This window comes from Tamandua tetradactyla, chromosome 11, assembly GCF_023851605.1.
Source record: "Tamandua tetradactyla isolate mTamTet1 chromosome 11, mTamTet1.pri, whole genome shotgun sequence".
In the NCBI taxonomy this organism is placed as follows: domain Eukaryota; kingdom Metazoa; phylum Chordata; class Mammalia; order Pilosa; family Myrmecophagidae; genus Tamandua; species Tamandua tetradactyla.
In genome coordinates this window covers 23,193,624-23,211,504 of record NC_135337.1, presented here as the reverse complement: position 1 = coordinate 23,211,504, position 17,881 = coordinate 23,193,624, and the positions used below count along the sequence as shown (strand labels likewise).

At 38.8% G+C, this 17,881-nt stretch overlaps 1 protein-coding gene and 1 pseudogene across 3 annotated transcripts in view; one reads left to right on the top strand and one right to left on the bottom strand.

Annotated features, from left to right (window-relative positions):
- Positions 1-388: 388 nt before the first annotated feature.
- On the bottom strand, positions 389-2,582 carry LOC143649425 (double-stranded RNA-binding protein Staufen homolog 2-like; annotated as a pseudogene).
- A 7,257-nt stretch (positions 2,583-9,839) lies between these two features.
- The window catches only part of SLC35A3 (solute carrier family 35 member A3), an 84,235-nt gene continuing 76,193 nt past the window's right edge, over positions 9,840-17,881 (top strand). Inside the window, exon 1 of one of the 3 annotated variants that reach the window (XM_077120141.1) lies at positions 9,840-10,318. In XM_077120141.1, coding sequence (XP_076976256.1) covers positions 10,052-10,318 — 267 coding nt within the window. In that variant the 5' untranslated portion in view covers positions 9,840-10,051. Of the gene's footprint in view, positions 10,319-10,339; positions 10,493-10,573; positions 10,816-17,881 lie in introns of those variants that run through there. The other 2 variants (XM_077120143.1, XM_077120142.1) reach the window with 2 other exon arrangements.

Below are 17,881 nucleotides of genomic sequence, written 5' to 3'. Positions count from 1 at the left end.
AACATTGAAGAAAAAGAAAAAAGAGGAGAAGGAAAATGGAGGAGACCCGGGCAGCATAAACTGAAAATAAGGGAAAATGAGGCATGTGAATGTTCTTTCTGTCTTCTATGTTCCTAATAATTTACAATGTAAGTGGCACACAGACTACACAAGAAGGCAAGAGTGAGCCTTCTAATGGATAGAGAGGAAGGAGTTGGGGCTGAGATGCTGTTTTTTTTGGGGGGGGGGGGCCTGGGCTGGGAATTGAATCCAAAAATTGAATCTGGGAATCGAATCCGGGTCTCCTGAACAGCAGGCAAGCATTTCACCACTGAACCACCCATACCCCCAAGATGTTTTGTTTTTTGTTTTTGTTTTAGTTTTAATTTATACCTGAAAGCATTGGCTCTTAATATTCCAGCTGTTTTGAAGGCCATATTGGAGAACAAGGAGGAATAAGAGAACTTCCTTTTTAACCTATGACTTCAGCTGTAGGAGATTATCCATTCATAAGGAGTTCCCTGGCAATTGTAGCTGAACTATCCAATATGGGAGCTATACTGAAAAAAAGAGCTCAAAAGTGGGCTCATGTCTTTGGTGACAAATAGCCTAGAGTCCTGTCAGAGATTATTTTGTGGTGGTTGACTTCCATCTTTTGTTAAAATGAAGAATTCCTTTGGGAGTGTTATTTGTTGATTCAAAAAACTCAGAACCCAACCTTTGGACCATTCCATCCTTTGTTTTCCCATCTTGTTAAGTTGCTCTTGAGGGTTAGTGGATGCTTTATAACCAAATTGTAACAGCATTGCTTCTGTGACTTTTTTTTATTTTGTCTATCTTTTTATTAGGTCCTGTTCCAGAGCAATTTCATTGCCTATTTTTGACCTGCATCACAAATTCTCCATGTTGAGGCATTCTTCTTTCTGAAAGCAAAACATAATCTGGCTCCCTTCCCTTTTTTTGGCCTGTTGAATTTGAGCCAGGTGGCTAATGGGGTTCATTCTTTGACCATATTCTGGACCAATCTTTATTATTATTTTAGGGCATTAAAAAATTAGTTTTGGCTTTCCAACCACGGAAAAAGGTAGAAGTTTTTTAAGTACCTATCAAACAGTGGTTGCAGCATGCCTCTTGCAGAGCGTTTTGCTATTTCCCTCACCTTCGGCAGAGAACTCTCCCACCGACACCCGAGTAAAAAAGCTTTTCATATGTGGTGGTCCATTTTTAAAATAACTTGGTCCTAAATAGTCAGGTCTACCTGGTCCCCCATCAAACAGAGAAACAAGTCTCTTCACTTTGGTGAGATGGTGAGTTTACTGAAGACGTATTATCAAGAAACTGGAGGAAAAACTTTCCAAGACTAGTTCAGAGCGGGCAGGGTGGTTTGGGCTTTTATAACCCCCAAATAGACAAAGAAATGGCAAAGGTCCAGACGAAAGCCAAAAAAAATTTTTTTTAGATAAGTAAAAGCCACAGAATTCATTTAAATTGAGTAATGGTAGCTTATTCCATTTTGTTTGGTCAGCATACCCTGTTATCTGATCGGCCCTTCTTTCCTTGTTGACCGTTCAGGACTTTAACCTTGTCCTTCAAGAGGGGGTAGGTGCTGATAGCAGCTCATATGATGCTCTATTCCTGCAAGCAGAACAAGGGGAGGATTCTGGGAACAGAGAGTAAGTTTTCTTTTTATTGAGATTAGACCAATAGCAAACTATTTCAACAAAGGCTTTTTATACTTAAAATAATTCAAGGCTACTTGAGTGACACGATTATAGCAAACAGTGTTTTCAGCCACTAAAACTACACTAAACATTTTCCAGCTTAAGGATTATATTATTTTTTAATTTACCCTGCTATCAAACTGACAGGCATATTTCTTTTCAGAACAATTTCAAACACTGAGCTGATCTCAGATTTATTTGCATCTTTGTCATCATCCATTTCTTTTTCTGATTCTCCATGCTGGGGGGATTTTTCTAGAATCAGTTCATTCTGCACTGCTTGAAGGGCTTTCATTTGCCCCATTGTGTCTAGCAGGTTATCAAGTCTTTCTTGCTCCAAAATTCACTATTTACTAAGGTCAGCTGAACATAAAAGATCTTAGGCATTGGGAAATGATACCTCTGATTGTATATGCCCAGAAAGTTGTATGTAAAGTTGTATTTAGTGCTATAATTCTATAATTAGGAACCCAGAAAGTACTATATAAAGTTATATTTAGCTCTATAATTCTATAATTAGGAAATGGCTTTGGAACTAATGACCTGTAGATGGCAGGCTCTCCCCTTTTTATAGTAAGCCCATTCAATTCCACAGTTGGATGTTTACGGTCTGGATTATTATCAACATTACTTTTGATAAGTTTCTGAACTGGTTTAGAAAGTGTACATTCAGACAAAGCTTTATTAGCAACAGCTTTTTGGGCCTTCTCTATACTGTTTTCTTCTGATTCCCATATCTGGTCATCAAGACTCAGCTGCACTGAGAATATCTCCCAATGAGCAGGCCTCTTTCATTCAGAAGTTTATAATGGGATTGAACCCATTGAAATGGGCTAACTCATTTACCAAACACATTGGAGTTTTCTCTTTAGGATTTGCCATTTTATCTTCAAGAGAAGCTGCATAGAAAAATATCTAGAAGTATACACCCCAAAATGTTAGCAGTGATTATGTCTGATTTATCTGAAACATGTTAATATAATATTGACCAAACTGTTGTATCCTTCATGGCTCCAAAAGCTTCCCTAGGCTCTCTGGCTGTCCCCCTTGGCTCTGCAGAGACGCAGTGACCATCCTCACCGGCTCATGCAGCACTGCACCTGTAGTATAGATCTTTGTCAAAAGAAATGCCCCTCCTCCCATCCAAGGTATTTCCTTACATAGCTTAGATAGGATGAGCTGAAGTGAAAAATACAAATATGGAGTTAGTGGAAGCAGGGGAATTACAGTATAACAAGCATAATAATTACAAATCTAAAATACAGACTGGTGAGAAGATAAAAGGAAAAGTTCTTGGATCTTTACTAGAGAAAAAGACAATTTATGAGATGACTAAAAGTGATACCACATGGTAAGAATTTTGACACTTATTGTAACCGAGAAATTAAGATTTAAGGGATGATTTTGATTACTGAAGCATATTCCTTTTTGCTTTCTGGTATATCGGAGTAGACAGAGGGAAATACCCAAAATCCCTAAACTATAATTCAACTGCCCTGATATCTGAAATGACTGTAAAAGCCCTTATCTTGTGCCTTTGTGACTGTGAAGAGCTGCTGCTCCTTTTATCCTATACTTTCCTTGTAGGGCAAAAGCCCTAAGACTAATGAAGAATTTAAAGTCAGACATTACTAGTTTCACCCCCTTACATTTGTAAATCATATTGGCTAGCCTCTGTTATTGAAAGATAACTTGTCTCCCTTTCAGCTTACAGGTTTAGTATTGAAATGATAGCTCTGACTCCCCTCCTTTCCATTTACATTCTCCTATTGAAATGGTAATACCACCGTCTCCTTTTCTACTTAGAACTTGTTATTTGAAATTGTAATGACCTCATCTCTCCTTGCTAAAATCCATAAAAACCTTGAACCCTCTAAACTCGGGGAGGCAGATTTTGGGCTGCAGGCCATCTGCTCTCCTCCTACTACACACCTGTTACGTACCTAGTAATAAACTTTTTCTCTCTTTAAAACCCTCTCTTTAAAACTTTTTCTCTCTTTAAAACCCCGGTGTCACAGAAATTGGTTATTGGGTGCCTCAGGCAAAAGAATCTATGGCCTTTGTACAGTAACACCACCCTTCATTAAGAATTTAATCACTTATCAACTTTCACTTCTCAAGTTATTACTTGGAATGGTAGTTCAAATGTAAAAAAGTATCTTGCCATTGATCCATGGAAGTCTTGGCATCTAGATGAAGCCTCATTTAGCCTAGGTGATAAAGAACATTTTCATAAAAAATGCAATTTTTGAAGCTGTTCCAAGCACACTTAAAAATAGCACATTATTTGAAAGGAATAGTACCTAATTTCTTAATCTGACAAAACTTCTCTTCAGAAACCAAGATGATTTCATAAAAAAATTAGAGGCTGTTCTAGTTTGCTAGCTGCTGGAATGCAATATACCAGAAACAGAACGGCTTTTAGCAAGGGGAATTTAATGAGTTGCTAGTTTACAGTTCTAAGGCTGAGAAAATGTCCCAATGAAAACAAGTCTATAGAAATGTCCAATCAAAGGCATCCAGGGAAAGATACCTTGGTTCAAGAAGGCTGATCAAGTTCAGGGTTTCTCTCTCAAGTGAGAAGGCACATGGTGAACACAGTCAAGGCTTCTCTCTCAGCTGGAAGGGCACATGGCGAATACAGCATCATCTGCTAGCTTTCTCTCCTGGCTTCCAGTTTCATGAAGCTCCCTGGGAGGCATTTTCTTTCTTCATCTCCAAAAGTCACTGGCTGGTGGACTCTCTGTTTCGTGGTGCTGCAGCATTCTCTACTCTCTCTGAATCTCTCATTCTCCAAAATATTTCCTCTTTTATAGGACTCCAATAAACCAATCAAGACCCACCCAAATGGGTGGAGACATGTCCCCTAATCCAGTTTAACAACCATTATTGACTAAATCACATCATCCATGGAGATGATCTGATTACAGTTTCAAACATACAGTATTGAATAGAGATTATTCTACCTTTATGAAATGATATTTTGATTAAAACATGGCTTTTCTAGGGGGCATATTTCCTTTCAAATCAGCACAGAGGCATTAAAAGCAAAGACAGTCACCAAATAGCAAAATGTTCATTTCATAAAAATAAAACAAAGACTTCAAATTAGACCCAGAGATTTGAGTTATGTTTAAGTCTTATAAATAAATGAGTTACCCAGTGAAGATAAATTTCTTTACTATTTTCTTTTACTGCTTTTGAATAACAAGGAACAAACAGTAAAAATGTAATTTATATTTTTATTATAATTTATACCCTTAGGTAGATGTCCTATAGAGTGTTAAACTCTAAAGATCCATCTCAAAATGAAAGGATCACCCAAATGTTAATATGGGAATGACCTCCCTCAACTCCTCTTAGAGGTAAAGGATGGACAGGTAGACAATCTTTGGTAATCCTTTTTGTTTACATATAGGTTCTTTCTCTTGAAGAACCATAACATATCAGATTCAACTAATTTGACTGCTTGCAAAAGGAACTGGTTTTTCCTGTTTCTGAGCTGTATTTTCAATTCAAAGGTTTAAGTATTATAATAGCATAGGAACAAAGTATTTGGTTAAGGGACACCTGGAAATCTGAGGTTTAATTCTCTAAGCTTTGAAACTTTCTGTATTTTTACTGTTTTGGACAGAAATCTTACATGTCTTTTCTCTTTTTCCTACTGGGTCTTCTACTAACCCCTGACCTCAAGCCTTTAAAGTCCCTAAATTACCTGGGCTCTGCCTGAACATACTGATCTAGGGAATGTCACTTTGTTTGTATAGTGACTGTAATGCAAATGGAACCAAATATAATTTGATCTGGTTTTAATTTCTTTGGGGCACCTTTGGGAGTGCAATGTAATGAGGCACTCATGTCTTCATTAGGGTTCTCAGATTTAGCAAGTAGAAATACAGGACGCACAGTTAAAATTTTGAATTTCAGATAAGTAATGACAATATTTAGTTAAAGTAGGTTCCAAATATTATGTATACTAAATAATTCATTTTTTCACATGAAATTCAAATTCAAATCTGGCAACCCTGTTCAGATACCATTAAAGATGCATACGCCTATTTAACCCTGACTACCCTTAAGATGATATGTTGTTATGTTGTTCTCATTTGTGTGTCTTCCGTGTGGCAAAATTGTCCTTAAGATATGTTATGATAGACCAAATCTCATCTCCTGCCCTAGCATTCTCAAATTGCAGTTTTTTTATCTTCCATCACGACCATCTCTGTTCTTCACAGATGGTTGTTTTCTCCACTGCTACTTTTGATGTCTGCCACCTTTTCTGTAAATGTGTTTATTCCCTTTATGTCTCATTTTCTCCTTTCTATTCCAGCTCAGCATAGTGTTTTAAGGCACATTACTACAGTAAGTTACTTAATGTCTGCAAGCTCCAGTTTCTCCTTCTACAACATGCAGATACTAATGTCTACTTTATAGGGCTGCTAGGAGGATTAAACGTCTGTTAGATAATGTAGGCAAAGTACTCAAGGGTAATAGTATCATTATTATTGAAAGAGCCTAGGCCTCAGTTACTGACTTGACTTCCTTGGGTGCCTTGCTTGATTCATTGACATTGCTTGTTTTGACATTTGCGTTGCTTGACCGACATTGCTACTGAAGATAAAGGTTTTTGTACAGTCTGGCTTGGCCTTGAGACCACTATCAACCAGTTCAGTTTGGCTCAGGACACACATATTGTTTCTACAAAGCTAGATACTGTGCTAGGTGCTGGAGAGCCAAGATAAATAGAATAGCATTGACCTCAAGGAAAGTGTTGGGTAGAGAATAAATATAAAACAGAATTACAATAAAATGAAATAAAATTACAGTACGGACATATGCACAGGATGCCTCCAGATGTTATAGAAAAACAGGGAAAGGTCTCAGGCCCCTTGGAGGAAGGAGGCAAAGAAAAGACTTCAGGCTTGGGATGGTAACTGAGTAAAGAATTAAAAGCTGAATAGGGGCTAGTTATAAAAAAGATGAGAGAGGAGTGGGACGTTATTCTAGACTCATTCAACAGCGTGTGAAAAGGAATAGGACCATAGAATTGTATGGTGTATGCAGGGAAAATCCAAGCAGTTCAGTATTGTTCTAGTTTGCTAGCTGCCAGAATGCAATATACCAGAGATGGGATGGCTTTTAAAAAAGGGGAATTTATAAGTTGCTAGTTTACAGTTCTAAGGCCGAGAAAATGTCCCAATGAAAACAAGTCTATAGAAATGTCCAATCAAAGGCATCCAGGGAAAGATACCTTGGTTCAAGAAGGCCGATGAAGTTCACGGTTTCTTTCTCAAATGGAAGGGCACATGGCGAGCACAGTCAGGGCTTCTCTCTCAGCCGGAAGGGCACACAGCAAACATGACATCATCTGCTAGCTTTCTCTCCTGGCCTCTGGTTTCATGAAGCTCCCCGGGAGGCGTTTTCCCTCTTCATCTCCAAAGGTCGCTGCTCGTGGACCCTCTGCTTTGTGGTGCTGCTCTTTCTGAATCTCCCATTCTCCAAAATGTTTCCTCTTTCATAGGACTCCAATAAACCAATCAAGACCCACCCAAATGAGTGGAGACATGTCATCACCTAATCCAGTTTAACAACCACTCTTGACTAAATCACATCATCCAGGGAGATGATCTGATCATAGTTTCAAACATACAGTATTGAATAGGGATTATTCTGCCTCTATGAAATGGGATTTAGATTAAAACATGGCTTTTCTAGGGGACACACATCCTTTCAAACCAGCACAAGTATTATTAGAATATATATAAATTATGAAGCTAAGAAATGCTAATGAAATTATTACTTTCTTTTGGTCATCAATTTAGGTCTCACATCAGTTAAGGGTCTCACATATTTATTTTTATTTTTATTTGTTGCTTTTGTTTTGATTTTTTCCCTAGAAATGCACAGTGGTAAGTTTCCATAGGTGGCTTATACTTGAAGAGAAACTAATTGGATTTTGCCTAAATCATATGTTAGCAGATACGGAAAGTGATGCGTGTAAAGTCTGGCACTTTGTAAATGACAGCCATTATGATGGTTATGAATATAACTGGCAACTCATGGTGTGTCTAGACATATTAGCAAAAAAAAAATTACCTACAAGGGATTTTATATTCTATATGGCAGAACCAGATTGAGAGTTTTTTCTAAAAGTTAGATGATTGTTAGTAAAAACCCACTGTGATTCTTTAGATTTTAGATTCTTTTAGATTGTAAACACTTAATAGATTTAGATTTATAACAAAAAAAATTTAAATCACACACATTGATATGGTGGTAGAAAATTTTAAGTTGTTTAATGTCTGTCAGGTTTTTTAATATTTTAAAATTTTTATTGTAGTAAAATATACAACTCAAAATTTCCCAATTTATCCACACTCAAGTGTAAAATTCAGTAGTATCAATTATATTCACAACCTTGTGCTCCATCACTGATATCCACTACCCCTTCTTTTTCATCACTTCAGACAGAACTCTTCATTCATTAAGCTATAACTCCCTTGTCTCACTTCCCACTCCCCAAACTGTAAACTACTATTTATCGCTATGAAGTTTGCTTCTTCTAGGTATTTCATATAGTGAAATTTTACAACATATGCCTTGTTATGTCTGGCTTATTTCACTTATTTCAGAACCTCACTTGTTTTTACAGATCAAGAATATTGCATTGTGTAGATTTTTATATCACATTGTATAGATTTTTGATCATTTTTAGTTTATGCCTGTTCAAATTCAAGTTACTGTTTCATAATTATATGTGCTTCCACTTATCTTTTTTAACTATTTTAAAGTTTCTGTTTTAGTCCGTTAAAGCTGCCAGAATGCCATATACTAGAAATGGACCGGCTATTATAAAGGGAATTTATTAGATTACAAATTTACAGTTCTAAGGCCCTAAAAATGTCCAAAGTAAGGCATACAGAAAAAGAAACTGTGATTCAAGAAAGACTGATGGCCCAGAACTCCTCTGTCAGCTTGGAAGGCGTGGCTGGAGTCTGCTTGTCCTTTGGCTTCTGATTTCAAACAGCTTCCCCAGGGGCATTTTCTTTTTGCATCTCCAAATGTCTGGGTCTAGTGTTGGCTCTGTCCTCCCTCTCTTCAAAATGTATCCCCTTTTAAAGGTCTCCAGTAAACTAATCAAGACACACCTTGAGTGGGTGAAGTCATATCTTCATCTAATCAAAAGGTCACACCCAAAAGTGGACACACCACACCACCATGGAAATAATCCAATCAAAGATTTCTGCCCTACAATATTGCATCAGGATTAAAAGGAACATGGCTGCCTCCAAAAGACTGGACTAGGAAAAGGCCATGGTTTTTCTGGGGTACAGAGCCTCAAACTGGCACATGAGCAAACAAATGTTTTTCTTGTTTCTAAAAAGTATATTTATGTCATAGTTTATTTTTCTCCTCACAACCACACATATTTACAGTGCCTACTGTTTTTTGAATGAGTTAGTAAACATAAAGCTCTTTTAAAAGTTTGGACAAATATTAAGATTTAATATATATCCCAGCATACAGGATTTTCTCATGATCACGATCACGTTACAGAAAATTTTGAAGCCAGCCACTCTGTTATTTAATCTTTCCAGTTTGTATATATGTATGCTATTTTTTTTTTTTTTTGCTGTGACTCTTGAACATAATTTTAATGATTTCCAATATAAACGAGACATAGGCTCAATTAATAGCAGCACAGTGTTACGGGATAATCCAGCGCTACTTTTTGACAATTGCACTGTACCTACAACATTAATTTCAGTCTGTCAGTTACCAGAATGAGCTGCAGGTTGGAGGATTTCCAACAAAGATATTGGAAGGGCTTATAAAGGTGACATTGTGTAAGGAATACATGCAGCCAGGCTGGGTTTACTAACCAAATCTCTGCCCAAGCTCGCTCTCCTGGTTAATGATGGTGCTGCTTCAGGCTGCCCTCCGCACGGAGGTGCGAGGCAGGGTGGGCGAAGCGGTCATTTCCAACTCAAGCCTTGTTCCAGACTATTCGGAGAGTTCACAGTCTCCGCTGATAGCTTAAGCTCTAATAGTGTTTGTTGCGAGTGTGTAACAGTCATTTTTAGACGTGTGTTCATTTGCTTCCCGGATCCGCCTCTCCACTCCCTTTCAGAGTCCCTGACCCAAAGGACTTTGACCCTTCCTTTCGCAGCTGGGTACGCTGGCACCCTCTGCAGCCCGACAGTCCCACAGAAACCCGCGGCGAGAGCCACCCACTCGGTTTGCCTCGTCCCCGAGGCCGCGTCCTGCAGAAGGCAGTGCCCCGGGTGGTAACTGGACGGTGAAGCCGGGTCTTGGGGCTGTCGGTGGAGCAGTCCAGGTGGCTGGACTTCATGGCGCAGCTGGCAAGCCCCGCGCTTGGGCCAACAGAGCAGATCCGGGAACGGCGTTTACCTAGGCTCAGGCGGAAGCCGGAGCATTTGTGGGACGGGACCGCGGGAACCCGGAAACGCCTGGACCGCTCCGGGCTGGAGGCGGCGGGAGCGGGCGGCGCTGCGGGTCAGCGGTCGCGGGGCACCCGGCGGGCTCGGCAGCCTGGGGCGCCGGGCGCAGCTGAGCGGCGGCCCCCAGTGCGTGCAGCCGGCCCAGCTGCTGGAAAGGTGAGCCCCGCGCGTGCCGGGGGCGCTGCTGGCCTCGGAGGCCGGAGACTGCTGCGCTCGTTCCGGGTGCGAGAGGCTCCTGGGCGGCCGGAGCAGCTCCGGCAGGTGGAGGAAGGGTACGGAGGGCTCAAGTGAAGTCCGTCTGCGTGAAGCGGGCGATACCAGGGACCTAACGTATCAACTCGGTTAGAGTGGGAGCATATGAATTGACACGTTGTAATTCCGAGGGACGACGTGTGGAATGTGCTGGGTGGAGGAGGAAAAAGGGCCTGAGGAAAGGGGTGTGTCGAGCGAATGAAAACGGCACTGTGTGCCTCTGAACTTGGGGTGTGGGAGCGAAGGGACCAGTGGGCCAGGCTGGTGGTCAGACCTTCACGGAAGGTCCCGGAAGCTCCCGCTCGGCGTGTCGTAGCCAGGTGCTCGGCATAGCTCTACCAGACCAGGACCCTGCTCTAAGGAAGCCTTAGGGACATCAAGAAATGGAAAAGCTGCCTTCGGTAAGGCTAGTATGTAGGCAAGGGCTGTCGGAGGCCTTGCGTTATCTCAGTAAGAACAATTGTGTATGTGTGTCTGTCTGTCTGTCTTGGGGAGGGGGCTGAGTTTGAAGGAGGGAGGATTTTAATTAACATTTATGTAGATCAACTAAGCAACCTTCCCCCAGTTCAGGAACATTAGGTCAAATGAATTAAATATGGATGTTAAATATAGTAATTGGCCTTGCTTAGTAAGCCACTTGTGTTTCACTACTTTATAGTAAAAAATTGGATCTTTTATCGTGTTCTATTAAATGCAGTATTTGAAAATGGAACCAGAGTGTTTTGTTTTAAGAATCACCGCTTAGCTTTGGAAGTAAAAGATGAAATTTGGGAGTTTATCTCAGTGCAGTTATTACTTTCACTTGTAAATTCAAGTTATTTCTTTTAAGGGGATGACTTCTAAATTTACATTTCTGGCCCCAAGTTTCCTCCCACCTATTACTTCCACTTCTTTAAGCATCTCAAATTTAGATCTCTTTTTCATTCCCTCTACTTCTCTGCTAAATCTGGCTCTTTCCTCCTCTTTTTGCACTATAGCATTATCTTCCAAATTGGATTTACTTCCTGCCCTCCCTCTTTCTCCCTAGAAGTCTTATATCTTTGATCTTTGGTCACACTTCCCTGAAAACTATTCAGTGACTTTCTGTTGGCTCCAGACTGAATTTAGAATTATTTAGGGTGACATTCTAAGCCCTCTAAAATTTGAGGTTCTCCATGTCTGCAATCAAATCACCATGCCCTTTTAAAAGTTCTTTTAAAATGTATTTGTTTTTGTTACTTTGTCCCATAAACCCTGTTTTTTAGCCAAACAGGTTTCAAGCTTAATTTCTGAGCATGCTGTATGCCTGCCTGCCCTGGTATTTGCTTACATCTTTTCCTACAAGGACAGCCTTCCTTACCAATTTTTTTGGCAGAAATTTTACCTATTTTTGTTGTTGTTGTTAATTAACGGAAAAAAAGAAATTAACCCAACATTTAGAAATCACACCACTCTACACATGCAATCAGCAATTCTCAACATCATCACATAGATGCATGATCATCGTTTCTTAGTACATTTGCATCGGTTTAGAAGAACTAGCAACACAACAGAAAAAGATATAGAATGTTAATATAGAGAAAAGAAATAAAAGTAATAATAATAGTAAAAACAAACAAACAAACAAACAACAAAAAAAAACCTATAGCTCAGATGCAGCTTCATTCAGTGTTTTAACATGATTACTTTACAATTAGGTATTATTGTGCTGTCCATTTTTGAGTTTTTGTATCTAGTCCTGTTGCACAGTCTGTATCCCTTCAGCTCCAATTACCCATTATCTTACCCTGTTTCTAACTCCTGCTGGTCTCTGTTACCAATGATATATTCCAAGTTTATTCTCGAGTGTCGGTTCACATCAGTGGGACCATACAGTATTTGTCCTTTAGTTTTTGGCTAGACTCACTCAACATAATGTTCTCTAGGTCCATCCATGTTATTACACGCTTCATAAGTTTAGTCTATCTTAAAGCTGCATAATATTCCATCGTAGGTATACACCACAGTTTGTTTAGCCACTCATCTGTTGATGGACATTTTGGCTGTTTCCATCTCTTTGCAATTGTAAATAACGCTGCTATAAACATTGGTGTGCAAATGTCCGTTTGTGTATTTGCCCTTAAGTCCTTTGAGTAGATACCCAGCAATGGTATTGCTGGGTCGTATGGCAATTCTATATTCAGCTTTTTGAGGAACCGCCAAACTGCCTTCCACAGTGGTTGCACCATTTGACATTCCCACCAACAGTGGATAAGTGTGCCTCTTTCACCGCATCCTCTCCAGCACTTGTCATTTTCTGTTTTGTTGATAATGGCCATTCTGGTGGGTGTGAGATGATATCTCATTGTGGTTTTGATTTGCATTTCTCTAATGGCCAGGGATATTGAGCATCTCTTCATGTGCCTTTTGGCCATTTGTATTTCGTCTTCTGGTAGGTGTCTGTTCAAGTCTTTTTCCCATTTTGTAATTGGGTTGGCTGTCTTTTTGTTGTTGAGTTGAACAATCTCTTTATAAATTCTGGATACTAGACCTTCATCTGATATGTCATTTCCAAATATTATCTCCCATTGTGTAGGCTGTCTTTCTACTTTCTTGATGAAGTTCTTTGATGCACAAAAGTGTTTAATTTTGAGGAGCTCCCATTTACTTATTTCCTTCTTCAGTGCTCTTGCTTTAGGTTTAAGGTCCATAAAACCACCTCCAATTGTAAGTTTCATAAGATATCTCCCAACATTTTCCTCTAACTGTTTTATGGTCTTAGACCTAATGTTTAGATCTTTGATCCATTTTGAGTTAACTTTTGTATAAGGTGTGAGATATGGGTTTTCTTTCATTCTTTTGCATATGGATATCCAGTTCTCTAGGCACCATTTATTGAAGAGACTGTTCTGTCCCAGGTGAGTTGGCTTGACTGCCTTATCAAAGATCAAATGTCCATAGATGAGAGGGTCTATATCTGAGCACTCTATTCGATTCCATTGGTCGATATATCTATCTTTATGCCAATACCATGCTGTTTTGACCACTGTGGCTTCATAATATACCTTAAAGTCCAGCAGCGCGAGACCTCCAGCTTCGTTTTTTTTCCTCAAGATGTTTTTAGCAATTCGGGGCACCCTGCCCTTCCAGATAAATTTGCTTATTGGTTTTTCTATTTCTGAAAAATAAGTTGTTGGGATTTTGATTGGTATTGCATTGAATCTGTAGATCAATTTAGGTAGGATTGACATCTTAACTATATTTAGTCTTCCAATCCATGAACACGGTATGCCCTTCCATCTATTTAGGTCTTCTGTGATTTCTTTTAGCAGTTTTTTGTAGTTTTCTTTATATATGTTTTTTGTCTCTTTAGTTAAATTTATTCCTAGGTATTTTATTCTTTTAGTTGCGATTGTAAATGGGATTCGTTTCTTGATTTCCCCCTCAGCTTGTTCATTGCTCATGTATAGAAATGCTACAGATTTTTGAATGTTGATCTTATAACCTGCTACTTTGCTGTACTCATTTATTAGCTCTAGTAGTTTTGTTGTGGATTTTTGCGGGTTTTCGACGTATAGTATCATATCGTCTGCAAACAGTGATAGTTTTACTTCTTCCTTTCCAATTTTGATGCCTTGTATTTCTTTTTCTTGTCTAATTGCTCTGGCTAGAACTTCCAACACAATGTTGAATAATAGTGGTGATAGTGGACATCCTTGTCTTGTTCCTGATCTTAGGGGGAAAGTTTTCAATTTTTCCCCATTGAGGATGATATTAGCTGTGGGTTTTTCTACCTATTTTTTTTAATAGTATCTTAAATGCTGCCTTTTAAAGCTTCTTGACTTCTACCATTAGTCCAAAATATTCTTTATCTATAATCCACAACTTCTTTAATAAAGGGTTAAAAACTCCCAAACATCCTTTTTCTTTTGTGTGTTGGGCTTTATGAATCTTGACACGTGTTAAATCTGTACTGTACTATATTTATTTGTGAATTTTCTTATCCACACTAGAATGTAAACTTTTTGGGGGGTGGGGGTGGGTGGATGCATGGTCCGGGAATTGAACCTGGGTCTCCTGAATGGAAGACGAGCATTCCACCACTGAGCCACATGTGCACCCTTAGAATGTAAACTTTTTAAGGGAAGTAATTGTATCTTTCAGTTTGTTTAGCACCTCAATACTTGAGTATGATAGCATGATGTATTATATTCTTAATAATTATTATTTGCTTTACATCATATCATGAAACAAATTCCTTTACAGTGTTCCTGGAGACAAGGATAACTTTTGTTGTATAAATTTAGTTCAGATTTTTATTAATAGTCTCCTTGTATTTGAACGTGCTTTTTTGTTTCATATTTAGGATCTCACCTGATTTTAGTAGTAAAGCTTTGAGTTAAGACAATTATTATCACTCCCATTTTACAGATGAGAATATTGAAGGTCAAACAGGTCAAATAATTTGCCCTAGGTCCTACATACATTCATACACTCCTAGGCTGCCTCCACCAGGAATTATATTTGAAATCGAGATACAGTAGGAACTCAATTTATTTAATGAATGACTGGACAAATAACAGAATCAATTAAAGTAACCTCTCAATTGAAAGCCTGATTTTAATTACATCCAGTGGTTGTGAAGTATAGCTTTTTTTTTTAAACCTTTTTTATTGTATAGTATGACATGTGTACAAAGCAAAGAATAAAAAGGCAGTAGTTTTCAAAGTACTCTTCAAAAAATGGTTACAGGATAGAACCCAGAGTTTGTCATGGGCTACCATACAGTCCTCTCATATTTTTCCTTCTAGCTGCTCCAGAATATAGGAGGCTAGCAGGCTTAAATACTTTTTTATCATCACAATCGACTTTTTTTGTGAACAATAACATTTATACAAAAAAAGCTATAAATTTCCAAGCACAGCACCACAATTAGTTGTAGAACATATTTCAGACTTTGACATGGGTTACAATTTGACAATTTTAGGTTTTTTTTTTTTTTTTTTTTTTTTTTTAGAGAGAGGAAGGAAAGGAAGGAAAGAAAGACAGAGAAGGAAGGAAGGATGGAAGGAAGGAAGGGAGGAAGAAAGGGATACATTTTCTTATTTTTTTATTATATTTTGTTTGTTTGTCCGTTTTTTGTTACATGGGCTTGGGCCGGGAATCGAACCGGGGTCCTCCGGCATGGCAGGCAAGCACTCTTGCCCGCTGAGCCACCGCGGCCCGCCCCAATTTTAGGTTTTTACTTCTAGCTGCTCTAAAATACTGGAGACTTAAAGAGATTTCAATTTAATGATTCAGCATTCATATTCATTTGTTAAATCCTATCTTCTATGTATAATTCCACCATCACCTTTGATCTTTCCATACCTCTCATTGGGGTTGTTTGGGCTATGGCAATTCTAAATTTTTGGTATTGGATGGGTCTGTCACTAATATGAGGTAGGGATATGGAACTACCTGATGTTCTGCAGAGGTTGGGCTAGGTTTCAGGATTTACCTGGACCAGGGACCCATCTGGAGTTGGTAGGTTTCTGGCAAGTTACTCTAGTGCCTGGAACCCTTGTGGAATCTTATAAATTGCCCTAGGTGTTCTTTAGGATTGGCTGGAACGGTCCTGGTTGGGGATTGGTAGGTTATGATAGGTAGCAAGATCTACCTGAAGCTTGCATAAGAGCAAACTCCACAGTAGCCTTTTGACTCTATTTGAACTCTCTCTGCCACTGATACTTTATTAATCACACTTCTCTGACCCTTTTGGTCAGGATGGAATTGATCCATCCAGACGGTGCCAGGTCTGGTTCATCCCTGGGAGTCCTCTTCCACGTTGCCAGGGAGACTTTCACCCCTGGATGTCATGTCCCACGTAGGGGGGAGGGCAATGATTTCACTTGCAGAGTTGGGCTTAGAAAGAATGAGGCCATATCTGAGCAACAAAAGAGGTCCTCCAGAAGTAACTCTTAGGCATGCCTATAGATAGACTAAGCTTCTGTGCTACCTACATAAGCTTCACATGAGTAAACCTCATGATCGAGGGTATGGCCTATTGATTTGGGTGTCTCTAAAGTTTGACACAGTATCAGGGGATTCCCTGATGGTAAGGTTTAATAGTTCCGTAATCTTTCTCCCCTCCCTCAGGGGACTTTGCCAGTACTTGTGATTATCTGGTTAATATACTTTAGGATGTTTCCAGGCATTATAATAATCTATACAGGATTAAAGGACCTCTTTCTCATTCTGTGCTCGTTCAAATGAGCTATATAGGTTGAATTCGATTATGTACTACAGAAAATTTCAGTTCCAGATCAAATAAACCTTTTTTCCATTGATCTCAAAGAGTATGTATGGTTCTAAAATATAGACACTGTCTTCCTTACCCCTATGTTCTGCATTACTTTAACCCCCAATCTATTCAGCTTCATTCTTATCTCTAAATATCAGGTTATATATTTAAAACAGCCTCTCAAAATCCAGAAATAATAATCACCACTCTGGACTGAATGTATCTGCTCTAAAAGCTTACAACCTAGGCCTCTGTTTTCTAAAAGCATTTTCTAAAGGTGATAATACCAATGTTGTTTTTTTGTTTCTGGCTTATTTTATCTCACCAAATATTCCCACATGTTCATTCACATGTTTGCATGCCTCATGACTTTGTTCCTTTTTGTAGCAGCAAAGCCTTCATTCATAAGCATACACCATCGTTAGCCAATCTACTTCTCCATCAGTGCATCCTTCAGCCACCTGTATTCATTGCGCATCATGTAGAGGGCCCAAACTCCACAGTCCATCAACATTCTCAATTTTGGATAATTTCATTGTTCCCAAGAGACAGAAAACTAGTAAACACATCCTCACCAAATAGGAGATCTGAACATCCTCTTAACTCTTGTCCCTCACTTCATTATTTACCTCTGCTGAGGTATAACTTTTAAGTTTCTTTTTCCTGAAAATTTTAGGGAGGCAAGTTTTTATTTGATGTTAATCTGCTCTGGAATTTTTTTGTGAAATTGCAAAAAATGTAAGAGTAAATTGTAGACTGGTCTGGGTAGCTGAAATAGCTTGAACATCATCAAACCATTAGTTAATCTTCTTTGTGGGTATGAATTTACTAAAATTCAGATCAGTATGAATTAGTAGTTTAATAGTAGATTTTTACTCTCCAAAAGCAAGTGTACGCTAAATAAAAAAACCCAAAAAACCAAGTGTATGCTAAATACATTCAACCGAATTGTCTCCATAAATAGTGGAGCACAGTTCTGTGGTTGTATATTTTCAATAATTGTTTTTTGGATTTGTTTTGTTATGTAAATTTGAGTGTTTAGTATATGAATATTTGGCTTTAGAAGTTAGAATGTTACTCAGACTGCCAAAGAACCATTTTAAGATGAGTTGCTGTGTATTTAGAGTAATTGTTTTGATTGGAAAGGTATGCTGGATCAGATAGCATAGTAGAAATTAGAAACTACAGCTGTTAAGTTACATTATCAGGTAAAATGCTAAGAACAG